The sequence below is a fragment of the Nymphaea colorata genome, chromosome 7 (genome assembly GCF_008831285.2).
Source record: "Nymphaea colorata isolate Beijing-Zhang1983 chromosome 7, ASM883128v2, whole genome shotgun sequence".
NCBI classification, from domain to species: domain Eukaryota; kingdom Viridiplantae; phylum Streptophyta; class Magnoliopsida; order Nymphaeales; family Nymphaeaceae; genus Nymphaea; species Nymphaea colorata.
Window position 1 is genome coordinate 20,865,236 of NC_045144.1, and position 17,475 is coordinate 20,882,710.

Sequence of the window (17,475 nt, forward strand, 5' to 3'; positions counted from 1 at the left end):
GCAAGTCTTGCTTTCAATGGATGTTGATGGTGGGGAAGGTTTTGTTGATTATCCACCTATTGTATTCAGGCTTTTTGATCAGTAAACCAAACATTTTTTATTGAATATGCAGCAGAGAGATTTACTGCGGAACAGTCAATATTTGTCTTTTTTTATATTTAATTGTTATTATGACAGTTACAATATTCATTGTCGATTGTGTTGTTTAAAGCTTCAAATGCATATCCAGGGACTTGATCATTCATCTGTACCAATAACATTGCATAAGTTTTGCATAACATTTATTTAAATAACTTTAGAAAATTTTGCCTTATTTTTCTCATTTGGTAAACTCCTTTGCTGCGAAAAAACAATTATGCGACACAACTGAAGACAAGCACCCAGTTACATGCTTAGTTCATTCATGAACAAAGAAGGGCTTAAGTTGCCCGGAAGAAAATATTTCGAACACAGATTAGCATTTTGTTTAGCTGAATTGAGCTGATCAGCAACCAGCTGTTGAGTTCATGGCATTTTTCACTTTCTGCAAAAGCAATGTGTGGCCAAAGAAAGTGCTTCATCCACCTGTTCAGGGGCTGAACTCGAATACAAATCAAGTCGAAGATTGTGTCTCTTTATTGGCATAATATGATAATCTGCCTAACCCACCTTGCTTATATTGGCTGCTAGAAGAGCAAGCATCTGTACATGGGTGGAATGCCTGGCAAGGGTTGTTCAACATTTAATGCGCAGAACAGAAAGCGTTTGGTTTGTTTCGAGCATCTTTTCACCTGCTTACAATCAGGAAGACTACTTAGAACCATCGACCTAACATGGCACAAAAATATTCAGTTGGTAATGGTGGTCCAATTGATATACATCGCCGATATGTACGATGATGAGATGCATCAAATCACATGGAAACGAATCATATAGAAAAATGTATAGACTTGCTGTAGGTTGGCTCTTTCCAGTCTGGCTTGAAGCGTGGTTGGAGTCATTAATAAGATACAACTATAGAGAGGGAGAGCTTTGGCGGGCCATGAAGAAGGCCACGGAAAGAAAGAGAGACTGTGCTCTGGTGGGCCATTAAGCCACCACTCAGAGCCCTGAATTTCCACAAGGGCCCATGGAAGAACCTCCCCTATCTAGTTGTTCTTTCCAAGTAAAACCTTTTCCTCATCTTAGGCAATTTCTAAATTTGAGCATTCTATTTTCCTTTTTGCCAATTCCTGATTTACTTTTCTATTTATGACAAAGGGGAGTGTATGATCAAGAATATTACGGCATTTTACTTGTGATTTTACGTGGTGGAATGTTATAATATACATGTCACCCTCACTATGTCCAAGTCAACTGTAAATGTTTAAAAATGTGTGCATATGACTTCTCGAACCAACCGACGAACCATACTTTTTGTCAAACTTGTAAGGCCTTTTTAGTCTTGAAACTTCTGCTTTTTCCCCATTAATTTTAAGAACTCCCATGCCACTAACTCAAATAGAAGATTGATGAAATTTAGAAAACCAGAAAGGTATTTGAAAAAATTGTTAAGTGGGTGATTACAAAAATATCTCCTTTGACTAGAAAAGAAAAAGTAGTAGAGAAAAAAGAAAAAAACAAGGGTTGTTGGAAAGGACATGATAAGAACTTGCATATCAACCCGGTGATCAGTTGCTGGCGAATGAAGCAATCGTGGTCAGACAGCAAAGTAAAGAATTGGTTTGGAAGTTTGGGTTCTATTTCCTTACAAATGTTTGTATCTGTTACGCGGTCTCGATTGATCTATTTGAAACTGCAGTGAGTAATGTCAACTGAAACCTCTATTTCAAATCAGCTGGTTAACGTTGTGGTTGGATGGCTTTTTTCTTTATTATTATGCATCACTAAAAACCATCACAAAAAGTGAATTTTGTCGCTACAAGCCATGGTCAAGTAATTGGTCATTTCCAATATATCTTTTGTGACAGTTTTTATCAATGTAAAATAAATAAAACCATTCGACCATAGAAGTCACTGGTTGATTTCAATTATTCTCTCTCTCTCTCCCTATATATATATACACACACACATGCCTTCGAAGAAACGGTACTCTTCATCCAATTCTTTGACAATCCATTCAGTTGAACAAATGATCTTGTGTGGAGAGCCTGCGGCGGCTGAACCAATTTACAACACGATTTCACATATCTCCATTGGTTATCAAATGTTTGATACAGTGTAATATGTGATACAACTTTTTATTTATTTTGCTAGTTGTCCCGAACCAATTATAAGATTCCTCTTCAATCGACGTTTGTAAGTTCATATCTATGATGGTGCCACGTGTGCGGGCACGCGCACGCTATGACCATTTGTCCATGAAATTTAGTTGGATTTCTCTTTCATACTTACTTTTTTCCTGGAAGTTAACTCATCATTATCAATGTGATCTACAAGGCACCTAAAAGCGCCCCTTCCTAAGTTGGTCACATGTGAACGAGTTAGCTGTCTCAGTCACATAAAGCATAAGTTTTTCCCTTCTCTTCTTTGGACTCAAGGTGTCAAGTGTCAACAGCATGTGGGTTTGTCTCTGGACACATGTGAATTTATTATAAAACTGAAGACATGTGAATTTCAACTTAAACAAATCCTTTGTTATGGAACTAAAACCGGTGAATTTAAACGATATGTTCCGGATTCAATGTTCAGACAGCATAAGTTGGCCTCCAAATGCAGCACCCACGCTAATATCGGCAAACATCCATGATGAAAATGGATGATGGGGTTCTCAGATCTTGAGAATATGATTTGCCATACTATGGAACTGCTCATATCTTTTCAAGGTGAACAAAGTACTTGTAAATTCCTTATTAGACATTAATGTTCCAAATGCACCAAATCTCTCAGATGAATGATGATTTGAAGAGCTTTCTCAAGGGGTAGTGTGAATATTTGCAATGTTCCCTGTTATACGTGGATGATCAGAACTTCTGCACCATCAAGCCATGAAAGCGTAAGAGTTGGTATTCAAGTGCCACCAAATTTTATGCAGCCTACAAGGCTAACTTTTTTTTTTCATGGACAAAATGCATCATCTATCATGCAATAATATTTATTCTCTATAATATTCAAGTCTAAATCCATCTGATCACTTTGGTCTATTGGCCAGATCGGGAATGCTGAACATTGATCAATAAATTCAAAGGTTTACCAATTAAAGGATGGCTTTTCGAGCTGTTTCATCTCTTTTACATGGAACAAATAAATATAGAATTAAATCAAATTTCCAAAATACCCTTCTAGAAATTATCATGTAGTCTTTGAAACTCATTAATTAGTCGTTTTATTGAAGAAAATAGTTAAAAAAAATCACTTTGGATTCATCCAGTTCTGGACATCACCTAGAGATTCATTGTCACGAAAGTTCACAAGACACTGACAAGTCCTAGCAGGCCCAAATACCATCTTATTCGTTTCAGAATAATGAAAATACAGTGACCTGCTCAGTCGGTCCAATTCAACACCGCTAGCTTAAGCACATCAAAATGGACTATGTATCTGATTCAAGAATATATATATATATATATATATATATATATATATATATATATATATATATATATATATATATATATATATATATATATATATTGGTTTTGGTGAATTATCCAAGTTGATGCTGATAAAATGTTTCCCATATTTAAGAAAGTTGAGATGTTCTAAGTTGTTTTCCGAAGGTTTTACCTCGTTGAAAAACATCGTTAGAAAATTGATAATATGTCGCTGCAGTAAACAACCGGATCAGCTTTCAAAAATACCCATGAGATGACATTAATCAATAACCATGTTTTTCAAGAGCTTTATTACTACAGCAATGTTAATGTGAAGGGATGGCCGCAGACAGCTTCTTACATCCTTATGCTTTCTTTTCAATTATAATTCACTTTGCATGTGTAAATCGGGACGAAAAAAGTTTCTCTGTACATATTATGCTCTAGGCTTATTCACTAGACTTATACAGATCATAACATATGCTCTAGGCGTATTTCCTAAACTTATATGGATCATATTGATGCTCCTCACTCTGGAACTCTCCGACCATATCTTTTTGAAAGCTCCCTAATGAGAGGCTTCTCATTAGCACCATGCGGCCCATCAAAAGTATCATGCTTCGAGATGCTCTCAACCTGAAATTAACGGATCAAAGTTACAAAACTTAGCAGGAACCAGAAAAGTTCAATGAACTATGAACCTCCACTCACCCATGTCCTAAGTGGAGTAAAGCATGCTTTAACACCTTCAAACTTTGGCTGAAGGAGACTTTTTCCTTTCACCTTAATGTCCTCGTTCTTCCCGACATAGAGAAAAAATAATGAAGGTTAAACCATCAAAACAGTAGCATAAGTACACAGGTATATTTATGCAGTACAAGGATATGAGCAAATTGCTATTCGAAGTATACACAGTTCTTGTTGTACGTGCATGCATATGACTTTATAGTTTATACCAAACCAGTACTATCAGTCTCAACAAAAATATGGTCAACGCAATTCCAAGTGTTGTATTGCATCATAAACTCTAAGAGTCTAAATAGATAGACATGTTAAGCACTGAGCTATACATAATGAAGAAACTGGCAGTGAATTGTAGGATCAATTTGAAGTTCCTAAGCAGAATGGTATATCCATGCGTTTACTCACTAAAACATCCACAACAGAGAACTGCGTTTCTTTCCACCTTCGCAATAATTAGTTTCCTTCTCCCACAATAGAAAATGGTCATTACGCCCATGAACGTGCAATATCCAGATATAGGTTATTCTCATGTTCCAAAATTTCAGCCTTGAGTAATGGAAACTGGACACTGTCAGACGGATTATTTAACAAATCTCACTGTATCATTCAATCTAAACTTAAGATAATATGAAGACCAGTTGATTGCTTCAAAATGAGAAACTAAGCAATCAGCTATCTCGTCAGAGAACAAGTTACAAAAGGTACTGCAAATTATTTCAATCTACGGCATGCGCTTCACTGGCTGAAGCACATGCCTCACAGTGGTCCACACTTGAAGCCTGAGACAAGCTTCAGGAAAAGTATTACCTTTAGTAAAAAATTAAAACAAAGGTTCACACATGATGCGCCTAATGATAAGCAAGGCATTAATGATGACCTTTAGGCACCTGCAAGTAGTGAGGATGACATGGTTTGCCATCCTGTCACATGCAAAAAGCCCATTTTGTGCAACAGGTGGAACCGTGGAAGTGAGCCTAATCTATGTTTTGTACTTTTTTTTTATGCAAAATACCAACTTATACAATAAGAAAAATAAAGAGAACAAATTTTTTTTATTTCTTCAACAATTTCATAGTTAACAATTACGCATAGTACTTCTATTTACATGCAAAAGTAACAATCAAGTGATCTATTTTAATATATTGCATTTTAAAAAGATTAAATGGATAATCTCAAAATTTCAAAAATAAAGAGACATGATATTTTTCTTAGAAGTTTTTTGGTGACCATCTGTAATGTTCTATACAAATTCCGAAAGAATGTTGTCACTTGCTGCATGACAAAAGTAAAAATTATCTAAAGACCATCCAACTTTTGGATGATTTAGATAATAATGTGATGTAAATGTATTTTATTGTGCTTTTAGTTTTTTTGTCAAGTTTTCACTATTTGTATGAATATTATATGTTTATAATTATAATCATGAAAATTATGCCTCACCTCATGATGGACTCACTGCCTCGGTTCGCCTCATGACATTTAACAACATTTGTATTTATATCACAAAGCAGCATTTTATGGCATTATATCTCACTAGGGATCATGACAGTTATTCGTAGCCCTCTGACAACTGGTCATTTAGCCTGACATTCTCCTACTCGACTAAAGAAAAATGCCTGAGCAATGGAAGGTTAGTAATGCAGATTATAGTTGACTGCTTGAACAGTAATAATATGTTGTACTTACAGATTGCAAGTCTAACTGTGAGGCAGCAAAAGCAAATGTGATAGTTGCAGCCCCAAAAACAATCATTGTAGCAACAACAAAAGCTTTTCCAACTACAGAAAAGGAAGACAACATAAGAGACTCCCAGAGAAAATACTTCTATCCAGCTAAAATAACTAGAAAAATCATGGCTGACAGAGATTTTGGTATAAAGTTAGGGGCAAACTAATTTCACAAGAATGAAACTGCTAGGAACAATTGTGCTATATACATTCTCCACGGACAGAAAACGTTTTCAAAGGGTCCACTATTCTGCAGACGAAACTTATGGAGAGAGAATATTTTTCAGGAGTTCTTGCATCTAAATAGCGAATGAAGATGGTTGCATGTAAGAGTTTTCTATCCTAACAAAAACTGGTCCCACAAACGAAACTGAATTATAGGTGATTATAACCCTTGAGGAAAATAATTTAGATGACCAAGACCGTACCTGAACTACAGATTGGTTTTTGGATATATGAAAACAATCTCTCAGTTAAAACTGGTTGACAAAACATCAGAAGTCCAAAGATTTATTGTCCTTATGGTAGGTGAGCTATGACTATGTTTTTCTTCTTTAAAAGAACATTAGGTTCCATGTAAAGAACGGATCACAACTAGCAGAAATTTCATTATGGAACCAAAGACATGTTCAAGATTTTCCTGGAAATTAGTAGTAGAAAGTCATGCTGACAACAGATGATGAGCAAATTATTTCACTGACATGGGACTTACTTTGTGAAATTCCCTCAGCCATGGCCCTCAATTTCTTAGCATCACTATTTGTGGCCTTGTCACGCCTTAATTCGTTCGCTGTTGAGGCTGGAATTGACTGATCAGAATTGGGCAAGCTCCACCTATTAAATCATTTAGATTTTTCACATCATCAATACTTTGTGTGGCTTCATTTTGCAAACTTACTTCACCAGACTCCAGAGCTAATGATAAATAGGGAATGTGTTCACCTAGTTGATTCCAGTGATTGAAGTTAAAGCTAGTACTAAAGGGCACTACACAATTACAAATTAAATAAGGGGAACACATATTGACACTGTTCATGTAAATAGCAAGATCAATTTAACATACTCTGTGGATGCTTTAATGGGACACATACATGTAAAACCAGTAATGGCTTGAGTAACACACTTTAAATCAGTTAAGATTGTCATTGGTTTGTTCCTAGAATTTTTATTGCATTGAACTGTCACTTGTCTGAAGACTCAGGAATAAAGCAAGCAGGAGGTAAGCAGAGAAAGCAAGGATAATATAGCAACAAAGTGAAAATCTCAAGAAACTCATTGTTGATTTGTTTGGAGTCTTGGACATCTTATTATTCAGGCAACAGTGCATGATTAGAGCAGTAATTCTTACAATTACATAATGAGATATATACAAAGACCTAGTAAAATTCTACGTGCCTTACGTTGAATGATGATTACATGTTTGGCCACATTTTCTCTATCATCATTTTCAAGTTACAAATGGTCCGTTTGATTGATGACTTGTGCTTAAGGAATCAATGTCCTGTCTTAGTCTAGCCATTTAATGAATATGTTAGGTACAAGGATTCTATAACAAACAAATTGAATATGCTTCTATTAGTTGAAAATGTTGATTAAGAGAATTAACCAATTAAGTATTATTCCCTTGGTTAGATGTTGATAATCACAATAAATATCCAGTTCATCAAGTCAAGTGAACGATGTATACTGAGATTGCAACCATTACAGATGCCACCGATCCCAATTTGACTTCCTTCTTAGATGAAGTGATGTTGTCTTGCATTCCACTAGTCCAAAATATGATGTTTCTTCGCATAGGCACACAACATGCTGAGACATTCATTATTATGTTGGCATCTCAAATCCAATCGTACAGGATAAACACTCATAATTAAAGGACTTTTTTCTCGTTTTTGCTAGCCATTTCTCTTGTGTTACTTTTTGGATACAACGACATATCAAAAGATAGAATTTACTGTACCTAGATGCGAATTTGAGGGTTAAGCACAATGTTTGGCTCTGGGAAACTGTAGTCATAGATTCAGACATCTACCCTTGTGAATATTATGTACTTATTTTCCTGCTCAATGCAGAAATAAATATCTGTCATCAGCTTCTCTTTTCTAATTAATAGAAATATGTGATTTTCTTTGCAATCTTTGGTACTTTTCTTTAACATATTTATAGGACTTCTTTATTGAGGAAAAATATTTGGCAGAGTCCTCTACGAACATGGACACTAAAAGATTTTTAAGTTATCAAACACACCTTTCGATTAAAATTTAACTAGTCACTCATGTAGTTCGGTCTCATGATTTAATAATGGTCGCACAATTATTTTTCACGGTCTCCAGTATTGAAAAAGGAAGAAAGGAGCAGTTAATTGGACTTCTCCAATGCTTTTAACTTCCGGGCTACTAGTTTGAACATAAAAGATTTTGCACTTAATCCTTCGCCAATTATATTCTTAGAGTCCTTCACCCACTAAGTAACTGGTCAATTTTGTACAACTTTGGCCAACATCAACCGATAAATTGTATAGTTCTCGTCTACAAATATCGCAAAAGACCCAGATAAAAAACTGGTGAAATCATAACCAAGAAAAGCAAGCAAAGAGTTGGTGAAGCAAAAAACAAACATACATAAATCATAAAGGATGCATCCATCTATACGAGCAAGTGCTTGCATAGAGAATTTGAATGTATTGTCGTTTTAAAATATCAACTAATCAAGGACAAATAATTGATGAGGAAAACAGAGAAGTCAGTGGTTGTTGTTCTTTCATTCATGCATAAAATTCAGGAAATTCTGTGGAATTAAAATAAGTTACGCTAAACTCCTTGTGTCCGACAAGCGGCAGTTCCACTAAATCCTTTGCTTCTAAATACACGGGAAAGACACCCAAAATAGAAAAAAGAAGAAGAAGAAGAAGAAGAAGGAAAGCCTCAAAGTAGCATTTCTCGAGCACAAGTTATGATCGGAGAGTTAAAACTTACTAAGTAATTAACATAATACTTTATAATGGAGAAGCAGAATAAGAAAAAGCAAGACAATTTCATCCAGCTCGTAGCTAATTCGGTAAATTGAACAAAGAAACTCCAATGTAAAACCGAAAGGTGATCACGACAACTTTCCATTAAACCAACGAGAAAGACGATAAAAATAGCCTAAAAGCCATGTCAAGTCAACCCAAGAAAAGCTCCCAACCTTCTCGGGCCAAAAGTAACCGGCGGCAAGGAGACGAAAGCACGAAGTGGGTTCACTGCGTCCAGGGAACGGCGAGAAGAAGGATCCGATGAATTGGGGAGCGACCATTTGGAGTAGGCAGAGAGTGTGGACAGCGAGGACGGCCGATCGGTCTTCAACGGGAGGGAGTGGCGAAGGACCTCAGGGAGGACGTCGGCGGCCGCCGACGAGGAGGAAGCTGGTGGGGAGGACGACGGAGAAGGAGGAGAGGGAAGTCTCTGAGCGAGACGAGCCGCAGCGTGCTTGGACTCCTGAAGGAAGAAGGAGCCCTCCTTGCTCGCCAATCGCCCCGCCAAGAAGCTCATCCCCCTTTCCCTCTCTCTCCCCCGGAAGTTCAGGCTCTGAATGGTCCTCGCGTCCCATTCGTATATGAGGCTGAGCCATGTTATTTTCATGTAGGTCCATCCTTTATAGGATATTGACGTATTCGAGCTTCAATTTTATTTCTATTTTCCCAGTCCGGTTATAGCATTTGAAAATAGTGCTTGTGAATCGTGACTAATTTTGCTAGTAAAGTTAATTCTTCATCAAGTGATATTAGCACTCAAAAAACTCAACAAAAAAAATGAAGTCATGAAAGTACAATATTGTAGTATACCATAGGTTGATTTAAATTTCAAAGCAACTTGGACTCAAAGACAGGAAGAAGGTTGAAGAATGATGTCGATTTTAGTCTTTCTATTTGCATGACATCAAAATTGGATGTTTCCTCTTCTAACCTAAAAAAATTGGAACGTATAGAGAGTTGCCTGAATTTCGAACTCTGATACCAACTTTTGACAAACCCCACAACTACAATAGACTTCCTTAAGGAAAATTAAATACAACAAGTTCAGGCGAGTTTATATGCATGCCAAGGAATTAACCAAGCATTAAAACTGATCATTACATATTAATATTATATAATTTGATCGAATGTAATTGATTTACATCTTTAGTCAACAAAGATCAAAGAAGAAGAAAATAATAAAAACACATCACGAGTCATCGTCAACGGGCAGCTCTAAGCGACAGACTGGGCAAGAATGCGCTCGTTTAAGCCATGCCAAGATGCAGCCTTCATGAAACTCGTGGGAGCAAGGCATCTTAGCTAAGCAGTCTCCTCTGCCAACTTCATCCTGGCAAACCACGCACATCTTCTGCTCAGAAATCTCCTCCTCCTGGTCGTCGACCTTCTTCCTCTCCAAGGCATCCACCGAAGCCTTTGATGCAGGAGCCGGCGGCGGCTCATAAGCAAACAGAGAATCGCCGGCAGCCAAATCCTCTGTCTCCGCGAGAAAAAACTCCACCAACTGCTCCTCCAAAGCGTCAGTCATATCATCGGCGCCGGCAACCCCCCACTCCTCGTCCCTGAGCGCCTGATAAGTCAAGGTGGTAGTCGACACTACCACCAGAGACTCGTCGGGTCCCACCACCGTCCGGCGATCTCCCGGCTGGATGAAGTCCCACAGCTCTCCTAAAACATGGCCGACCCACCCGACCAGCCGCTCGCACCGGACATCGGAGAAGTGTCGCACGACGTGCTGCGCCACGTCCTCTCGGGTCTGTAAGCTGCTCCGATCCACGACGACGGAGCTTCTGAACAAGTTGAGAAGACGAAGATGCGCCGGCGTCTCCGTTGAACGTCCTTCTTGACGACCACCTTCAGCTCCTCTGGTTTGGAAAAGGATCATCGTTTGGAATTTCAAATGCACCGTTCCTGAAGCCGTCCCATGCTCCTCAGATCTTGGTTCCAGCGATCCCATTGCGAAACTGCGATTCGATGTGCGAATCGTCGACCTCAACATCTCTCCCTCAACGTCTTCTGCAGATTGGAACTCAGAAGTTCGGACAGTGCTTAACTAATAGATGAAGAGATATAGATAGCAACAAGCATCAAAGCGGGAGCGCCTACCCTTCTCATTTATCTTGATTAGATATGCATTTTTTGATTGATATAAAGCTGGACGTATATCTAAAATCTCCAAACCAAAGCTCTCCTAGCTGAGTGGATTAAATGTTGATGCAGTTTAGACCGGTAGTTGAATATGTATCTCTCTAAATTGCAGGCGTAACTGAGTCTTAGATTGGCTTCTTAGTTGTTAGACTGGGAGTTGTTTTAGATAAATATATATATATATATCTCTAATTACGTTATGTTTATGCCATCTTGATATGTTAACTACCTGCACGTTTTAAAACTTATCAACTGACTAGTCTACTGAGTAGATATGTTTTAAGATAAGATCTTTGTTGAGAGAGAGAGAACTCATGTTAGAAGGAGCGCACCATTTTTTATTTGGCAATTTTCTCAATTCTGTTCTCAAACTTTATATGTGGAATTGGAACAAATAAATGTGTTATAGTAAAAGGATATGTGTTCTTAGTCTTATTGTCATCTCATAAATATTATTTTATATTTATTTATTATTTTATATTTTTTATCTTAAATACATGAATGTACAAATGTTTGAGCATGCAAGTAAATGCACATGTTGATAGTAGAATTCACCCTCGACGTATGCTCATTTATGTAACTCAATTTGTATTAATCATGGGCTTCAAAAAGAAAATCACCAGTTGACCAGAGACAAAAGGTTAAGCTGCGCAATATAAGCGTCACAATAGGTCTAACATGGCGCTTTCCTTTAGTATCAGAAATGAGGGTATTCTCTGGCGCTATATTACCACTAAAACCATAGTTAACTTTTTTAATCGGCATCCACGAAAATGCAATTTCCTTTAATATCAGAAATGAGGGTATTCTCTGGCGCTATATTACCACTAAAACCATAGTTAACTTTTTTAACTGGCATCCACAAAAATGCAAGTGAAAACTCTAGCACCATATTAGCACCATAGTTAATTTTTTTAAATTGAAGTCTCATTCCTGGTGAATGTTCCTTATCCTCCCTGGTGGGAGCAGAAACTGCTTGTCACTTAAGGGCCGTTTAATGGGCAGGAAATATCCTGTAGCACTAGAAATAAAATTCAAACTTTTAAAATTTTCTTTTTGCCCATCAAACGTGGGATGAAAAAAACTTACCATTGGTTCGGTTTTCGGAAACTGTTTTTAGAAAATTCCATCTCACCCCAAGGGGTAAAAAAAAATTTATGAAAAAAAAAACGTTGGCTTCTTCTTCTCGCATCAACATCACCCAACCTCACCCTCTCGTCTGCTGCCATTCCTCAACAAACTATCTGCCGCCCTCCTTCACCTATGAAACTCTCCACTAGGTGGAGACAAGCAGATGGTTTCTGGGCTAAAACCCTCGGCACCTTCTGCCTGGACTGTGCCTCCTCTCTTTGCAAACTCTCCACACCCTCCACCTCTAGTAGGTTTGTTCAACCAGTCAAGCTCGACTTGAAGTTGTTCGATAAACTTGACTTGAACTCGACTTGTTTATTAAATGAGTCGAGTTTGAGATATGAAATGAACTTGATAACCTAAACAAGTCGAGTCCGAGTTAAGTGGGCTCGGCTCGGTTAAACTTAGTAAGCTCGAGAAAGAAAATATATAAAATATATCTCATAAAATTATGAAAAAAAATAAATTGATCAAATGGGTACACACGTGGCTAGTATATGACTAGTATATGAGAGGTCCAATGCTCAAGTCTACATGCCACCTCTTTCTTTAAACTTTTTTTTTTTAATGAAATGCTTGGCCTGACTCAAACCAATCTTTTGCTCGAACCGAGTTCGAGTTTTAAGAACTGGAATCGAGTCAAGCTCTATTAATGAAAACAAACCCGAGTAGAGCTCAAGCCAAGTTCGAGTTTCTTTCAAGACATGGGCTTCGGTGAAAAAGAAGGGTGGAGAAAAGCTCCACTGAAGAAAAAAATAGTGAAAATGTGTCCAAACCCTTGTGTTTTTGTCAAAAATTTTCAATTCAACCCCACAAGTTTACATGTTTTTTTAAATGGTTGGGTATCTTTTAAAACAATTACGTAGACACCCCACAATTAAGCTTCACATTAACTAGATTGTGTAATCCTCCCATCTTGCACAACCTACATTAATTGATTCAGTGGCCTTTTAAGGGTAGGAAGAACGCCCTTAGTCTGAGCAACAAAATATCATGTAATCAATGGCAGACTCAAAATTTTTTGGCTAAGGGTACAGTAAGTTTAAATTTCAAACTTTAAGGAGCACTCATACACAAAAAGCTTAAAATTAATGAGGTCTATATATGTAAATAAAGAAATTTTGTGGGCTGGTGTGGGCAATTGCCCACACCAGCTACAATGTAGCTCCACTTCTGCATGTACAGAGTCTACTTACAACAAGTCTTATGACATATACAACAAAATTTATAAGAAAATATACAAAAGATGCTGGTCACATTTATCAGAACGATATACTTATGAAAAAATGAGTACATTACAAGAAAATAAGAAAAAGGAAAAAGAATGAAGGAAAAGAGGGAATGAAGAATAAACGAATCTGGGAAGCCAAAAAAGGGGAAAACGAGAAGTCACGTTGGGAGAAGAAAGAAAAAGGAGAAGAGAAAGGGAGAAGAGAAAGGGAGAAGGATGAAAGAAAAATAAATCATTTCATCTTTTTTAAAATCGTCCTAAAAATTGTTCAGAGAGTTGGCTATTTTCAGTATCTTTTTTTTTGTGAATTTTAAAATTTAAATATTGGAAAAGAAATTTGCTGTTTCTTACATTACAATTCTGCGAAATTCAAGATATGCATAACTTGTCACATTTGAAGAATTTTGTACGGAATCATTTTACTGAAAATTATCTACACTTTAATTCTTTTTGAAAAATCATTTGATCTGTACCGAAAAAGAAAAATCCATGAGTCTTCTTCCAAGAAAATTCAATCTAAGAACCATGATAGAAGAATCGATCATATTGGAACAGATTTATCTCAGCATATTCTGCAAGATCCATTGGGATTAATATAAGATTGTCTCTGTTATTCCCATTCCTGCGTATATATGAATGCATTAGTTCTCCAATTTCCCAGCAAGAACAAAGATACGGATGCAATCACTGGAATATCTTCGATCGTGAAAGAGAGAATGAAGTCAGCAACACAATGTGGAAGATGCGAACACTAGAGAGAGAGAGAGAGAGAGTGGAACGTGTGCCCAAATACTCAAAGCTGAAAAGCATATGAGAATCTAGCTGCGTTTATATATATATATATATATATATATATATATAGAGAGAGAGAGAGAGAGAGAGAGAGAGAAAGAGGGGGAGAGAGAGAGAGAGAGAGAGAGAGAGAAAGAGAGGAGGTTGAGGGACTTCTTTGCCTAATGTTGGTATATGTTTGCATTGTCAATATAGACGAAGGATGAAAAATTATCAACATATGATATATTATATATCTGATAAAATGTTGAGTTACATCTTTAATATTATATATCTGATAAAATGTTCTTTAATCAACAAACATGATCGAAGAAGAAAAGAAGTAGTAAAAATGCATGAAATCTGTCAATAATCATCAGTCGGCAACTCATGGCGACAGACAGGGCAAGAATGGGCTTGTCGAAGCCATGCCAGGATGCAGCCTTCATGAAATTCATGGGAGCAAGGCATTCTAGCCAGGCAGTCTCCTCTACCAACTTCAGCCTGGCAAACCACGCACGTATTCTGGCCATTTTCCTCCGCCTTCTTCCTCTCCAAGGCATCTACGGACGCCTTCGACGCTGGGGCCGGCACCGCCTCGTAAGCAAACAGAGCATCGTCGTCGGCCAACTCCTCCAAATCGTCGGCAAGATCCATCTCCTCCTGAGCTTCCGTCATATCTTCTGTCGGATCCTCCAAATCGCCGTCAACATCTTCCCGGGAGTCCATTGAGTGATAAGTGACGGTGGTAGTCAACGATACCGTCTGAACCTCGCCGGGACTCAACGCCGCCCGGCCATCTCCCGGCTGCAGGATCAAGTCGCACATCTCAATTGCAACATGGTCGGCCCAACCGAGAAGCAACCCGCACTCGTGATCGGAGAAGTGTCGCCGGACGTGCTCCACGACTTCCTCTCGTGTCCGCAAGCTGCTGCGGGTCACGATGACGGAGCTCGTGAACAAGCGGAGAACATGAACCGCCGGAGTCTCCGTTGAACCACCTACTTCACCACCACCTTCAGCTCCTCCGGTTTCTGAACAGATCCTTGTCTGGAAATGCAGATGCACCATTGCTGAAGCCGTCGCGTGATGTCCAGTTCTTGGTTCCGGCGCCGCCACCGTGGAACTGCGAGTAAACGAGCTAACAGTCGTCCTCAACATCTCTCTCTCTCTCTCGCTCTCCCTCTCCGATCTTCTGCAGATTGGAAGTACTCGAGCTGCGGTGCTTAAGCAATTAATCTATGAAGAGATATGTAAAGCAACAAGCACGAAGATCTGGAAACTCATGCCGCTTGATTTATCTCCATTCTCGGTTAATTCAATATTTTTTAATAGATATATGTGTAGAATCTGGAACTCGAAACTCATGCCGCTTGCTTTATCTCCATTCTTGATTAATTCAATATTTTTTAATAGATATATGTGTAGAAGCTGGAAATATATAGAGATATATATCTAAATCCAGATGGCAACAACCGTTTACGTGGATAGGATTCGGATGCAGCTTAGACTTGTAGGTGAATATATATATCTCTCTAAATCGTAAGCAGATCTAAATCTGAGATAGTTGTCTTAGTTATCAGATTGAAATTGCTTCAGCCGTCCCAACTGTTCATTTATTTTCCAAACTTATCTACTGGACGCACCATTTTTTATTTTGCAGTTTTCTCATTTGTTTTCACAATTTTTTTTTATGGAATTGGAACACATAAATGTATGTTCTAACTGTAGGATATATATCATCTTAGTACGCTCACTACTAATTAAATGGAAATTGACATTTGAAGAATTTACATGGAATCATTTTATTGAATTGAGCTTGACCCACATAAATTTTAGCTAATGACATTGACTGAATGCGTGCAATTGGGTTCTCCATCTCATCATCATGTTCTTCTTCTTCTTATGTTCTCGTATGGCTACAGATCAGGCTGAGCCGGGGCCAAGCCGATCCAAATCGTCAGCTTAATTCGTTGAGTCGGCTAGGGATTGTCTAAATCTAGACTGTTTAATTTAGCATCAATTTTAACTATTAAACAACATCATTAAGACATGAACTAAGTCTTTTTGTTAAAAATAAATGAATCTAGTACTCATGTATGTTGCTTATCAGTTATTATTTTGTAATACTGTTCATAAATTTTAGTTTTTTTAATCATATTGACTTAATGTTTACTTAGATATCTTCAACTTCCTCACAGAACTGTTTTTGCTATAATCTCAAACGCTCTGCGTACCACACATACTGCGGCAAGGATCGGTATCAGTAATGGCTTCGTTTTTATGCCATCCACAAGATCAAAGGTATACAAAAAATATATATATCACCATGAAATCATATTTTTAATTACCATAAAACAAAAATCTAGTAGTGATCACTTCGATTTACATTAAGTTAAATTCAAGATTAACCATGAGAAAGTTATCAATGGCAGAACTGGTTTATCAAAACACTCGGTAATTAAGATCCACGGGATGACCGTTTAGTTTGTCTGTGTGAAGCCAACAATCGTGAGCTTTTTGCCGGTAAACACATGAACGCAACCCCTGCAAGCTAGAATCGACTTGAACATATAAAAGGCGGATTCATTTCGATTTGTTAGAAGGATTGGAAAAATCTAAACTGACTCATTTTCAATCCTTGTTAGATCTAATTATCTGTGCATCAAATGGACGTGTTGAAACCATTTGCAGGTGAGAGGGAGTTTAAATTTCCACTGCTGTGTTTGCAGCAAACGTAAATGAATCTTCATGTTCAAATCCATGGATCCCGGCCAGAGCCGAGTCTTTCTTTAATTTTCCAGCTTCTATATATAATTAATATCTAAGATCCACCATGAACAAACTAGTATTTATAATAGATTTCCAGGCAAAAATTGTATTACTTGAAAAACCTGCATCTTACACATAGAATAAGGTTTAAAATGTTCATACATCAGATGAATCAATGTTTCGTATCAGAAAAAACGTAGGTCATGAGCCCAATGAAAATGGGTATAACCTAAATACATTGGTGAGTACATCAATCGGTCGGCAACTGGAACCTACAGAGTGGACAAGAGTGGGCTCGTTCGAGCCAACCAACGATGCATTTCTCATGGAACTCGTGGTCGCAGGGCATGGCGGCCAAGCTCCCTTCCTTGCCGAACTCGTCCTGGCAGATGACGCAGACCTTCTTTGCTAGCGGATCATCGCCAT

At 37.8% G+C, this 17,475-nt stretch overlaps 3 protein-coding genes across 3 annotated transcripts; all 3 read right to left on the reverse strand.

Annotated features, from left to right (window-relative positions):
- Window positions 1-3,792: 3,792 nt before the first annotated feature.
- Window positions 3,793-9,545, reverse strand: LOC116258128 (uncharacterized). Its single transcript, XM_031635255.1, has 5 exons — window positions 9,170-9,545; window positions 6,696-6,817; window positions 5,943-6,034; window positions 4,224-4,310; window positions 3,793-4,148 (listed from the first exon to the last, which is right to left on the reverse strand). Exons 1-5 carry the CDS (start codon window positions 9,511-9,513, stop codon window positions 4,041-4,043), a joined length of 753 nt encoding a protein of 250 aa, XP_031491115.1. The 5' UTR covers window positions 9,514-9,545; the 3' UTR covers window positions 3,793-4,040.
- Window positions 9,546-10,185: 640 nt separating this feature from the next.
- Window positions 10,186-10,953, reverse strand: LOC116257198 (probable E3 ubiquitin-protein ligase RHC2A). Its single transcript, XM_031633809.1, has one exon. It carries the CDS (start codon window positions 10,951-10,953, stop codon window positions 10,186-10,188), a length of 768 nt encoding a protein of 255 aa, XP_031489669.1.
- Window positions 10,954-14,643: 3,690 nt separating this feature from the next.
- On the reverse strand, window positions 14,644-15,348 carry LOC116257199 (E3 ubiquitin-protein ligase CIP8-like). The gene has a single exon (XM_031633810.1). The coding sequence runs from the start codon at window positions 15,346-15,348 to the stop codon at window positions 14,644-14,646; it is 705 nt and encodes a 234-aa protein (XP_031489670.1).
- Window positions 15,349-17,475: the final 2,127 nt, after the last annotated feature.

Coding starts and splice junctions, on each gene's coding strand:
- LOC116257199 (XM_031633810.1), bottom strand. CDS start 15,348: ATGGTGCATCTGCATTTCCAGACAAGGATCTGTTCAGAAACCGGAGGA.
- LOC116258128 (XM_031635255.1), bottom strand. CDS start 9,513: ATGAGCTTCTTGGCGGGGCGATTGGCGAGCAAGGAGGGCTCCTTCTTC. Junction 6,035..6,695: donor GGCTGAGGGAATTTCACAAA/GTAAGTCCCATG, acceptor CCTTTTCTGTAG/TTGGAAAAGCTTTTGTTGTT. Junction 4,149..4,223: donor TTACTCCACTTAGGACATGG/GTGAGTGGAGGT, acceptor CGTTAATTTCAG/GTTGAGAGCATCTCGAAGCA.
- LOC116257198 (XM_031633809.1), bottom strand. CDS start 10,953: ATGGGATCGCTGGAACCAAGATCTGAGGAGCATGGGACGGCTTCAGGA.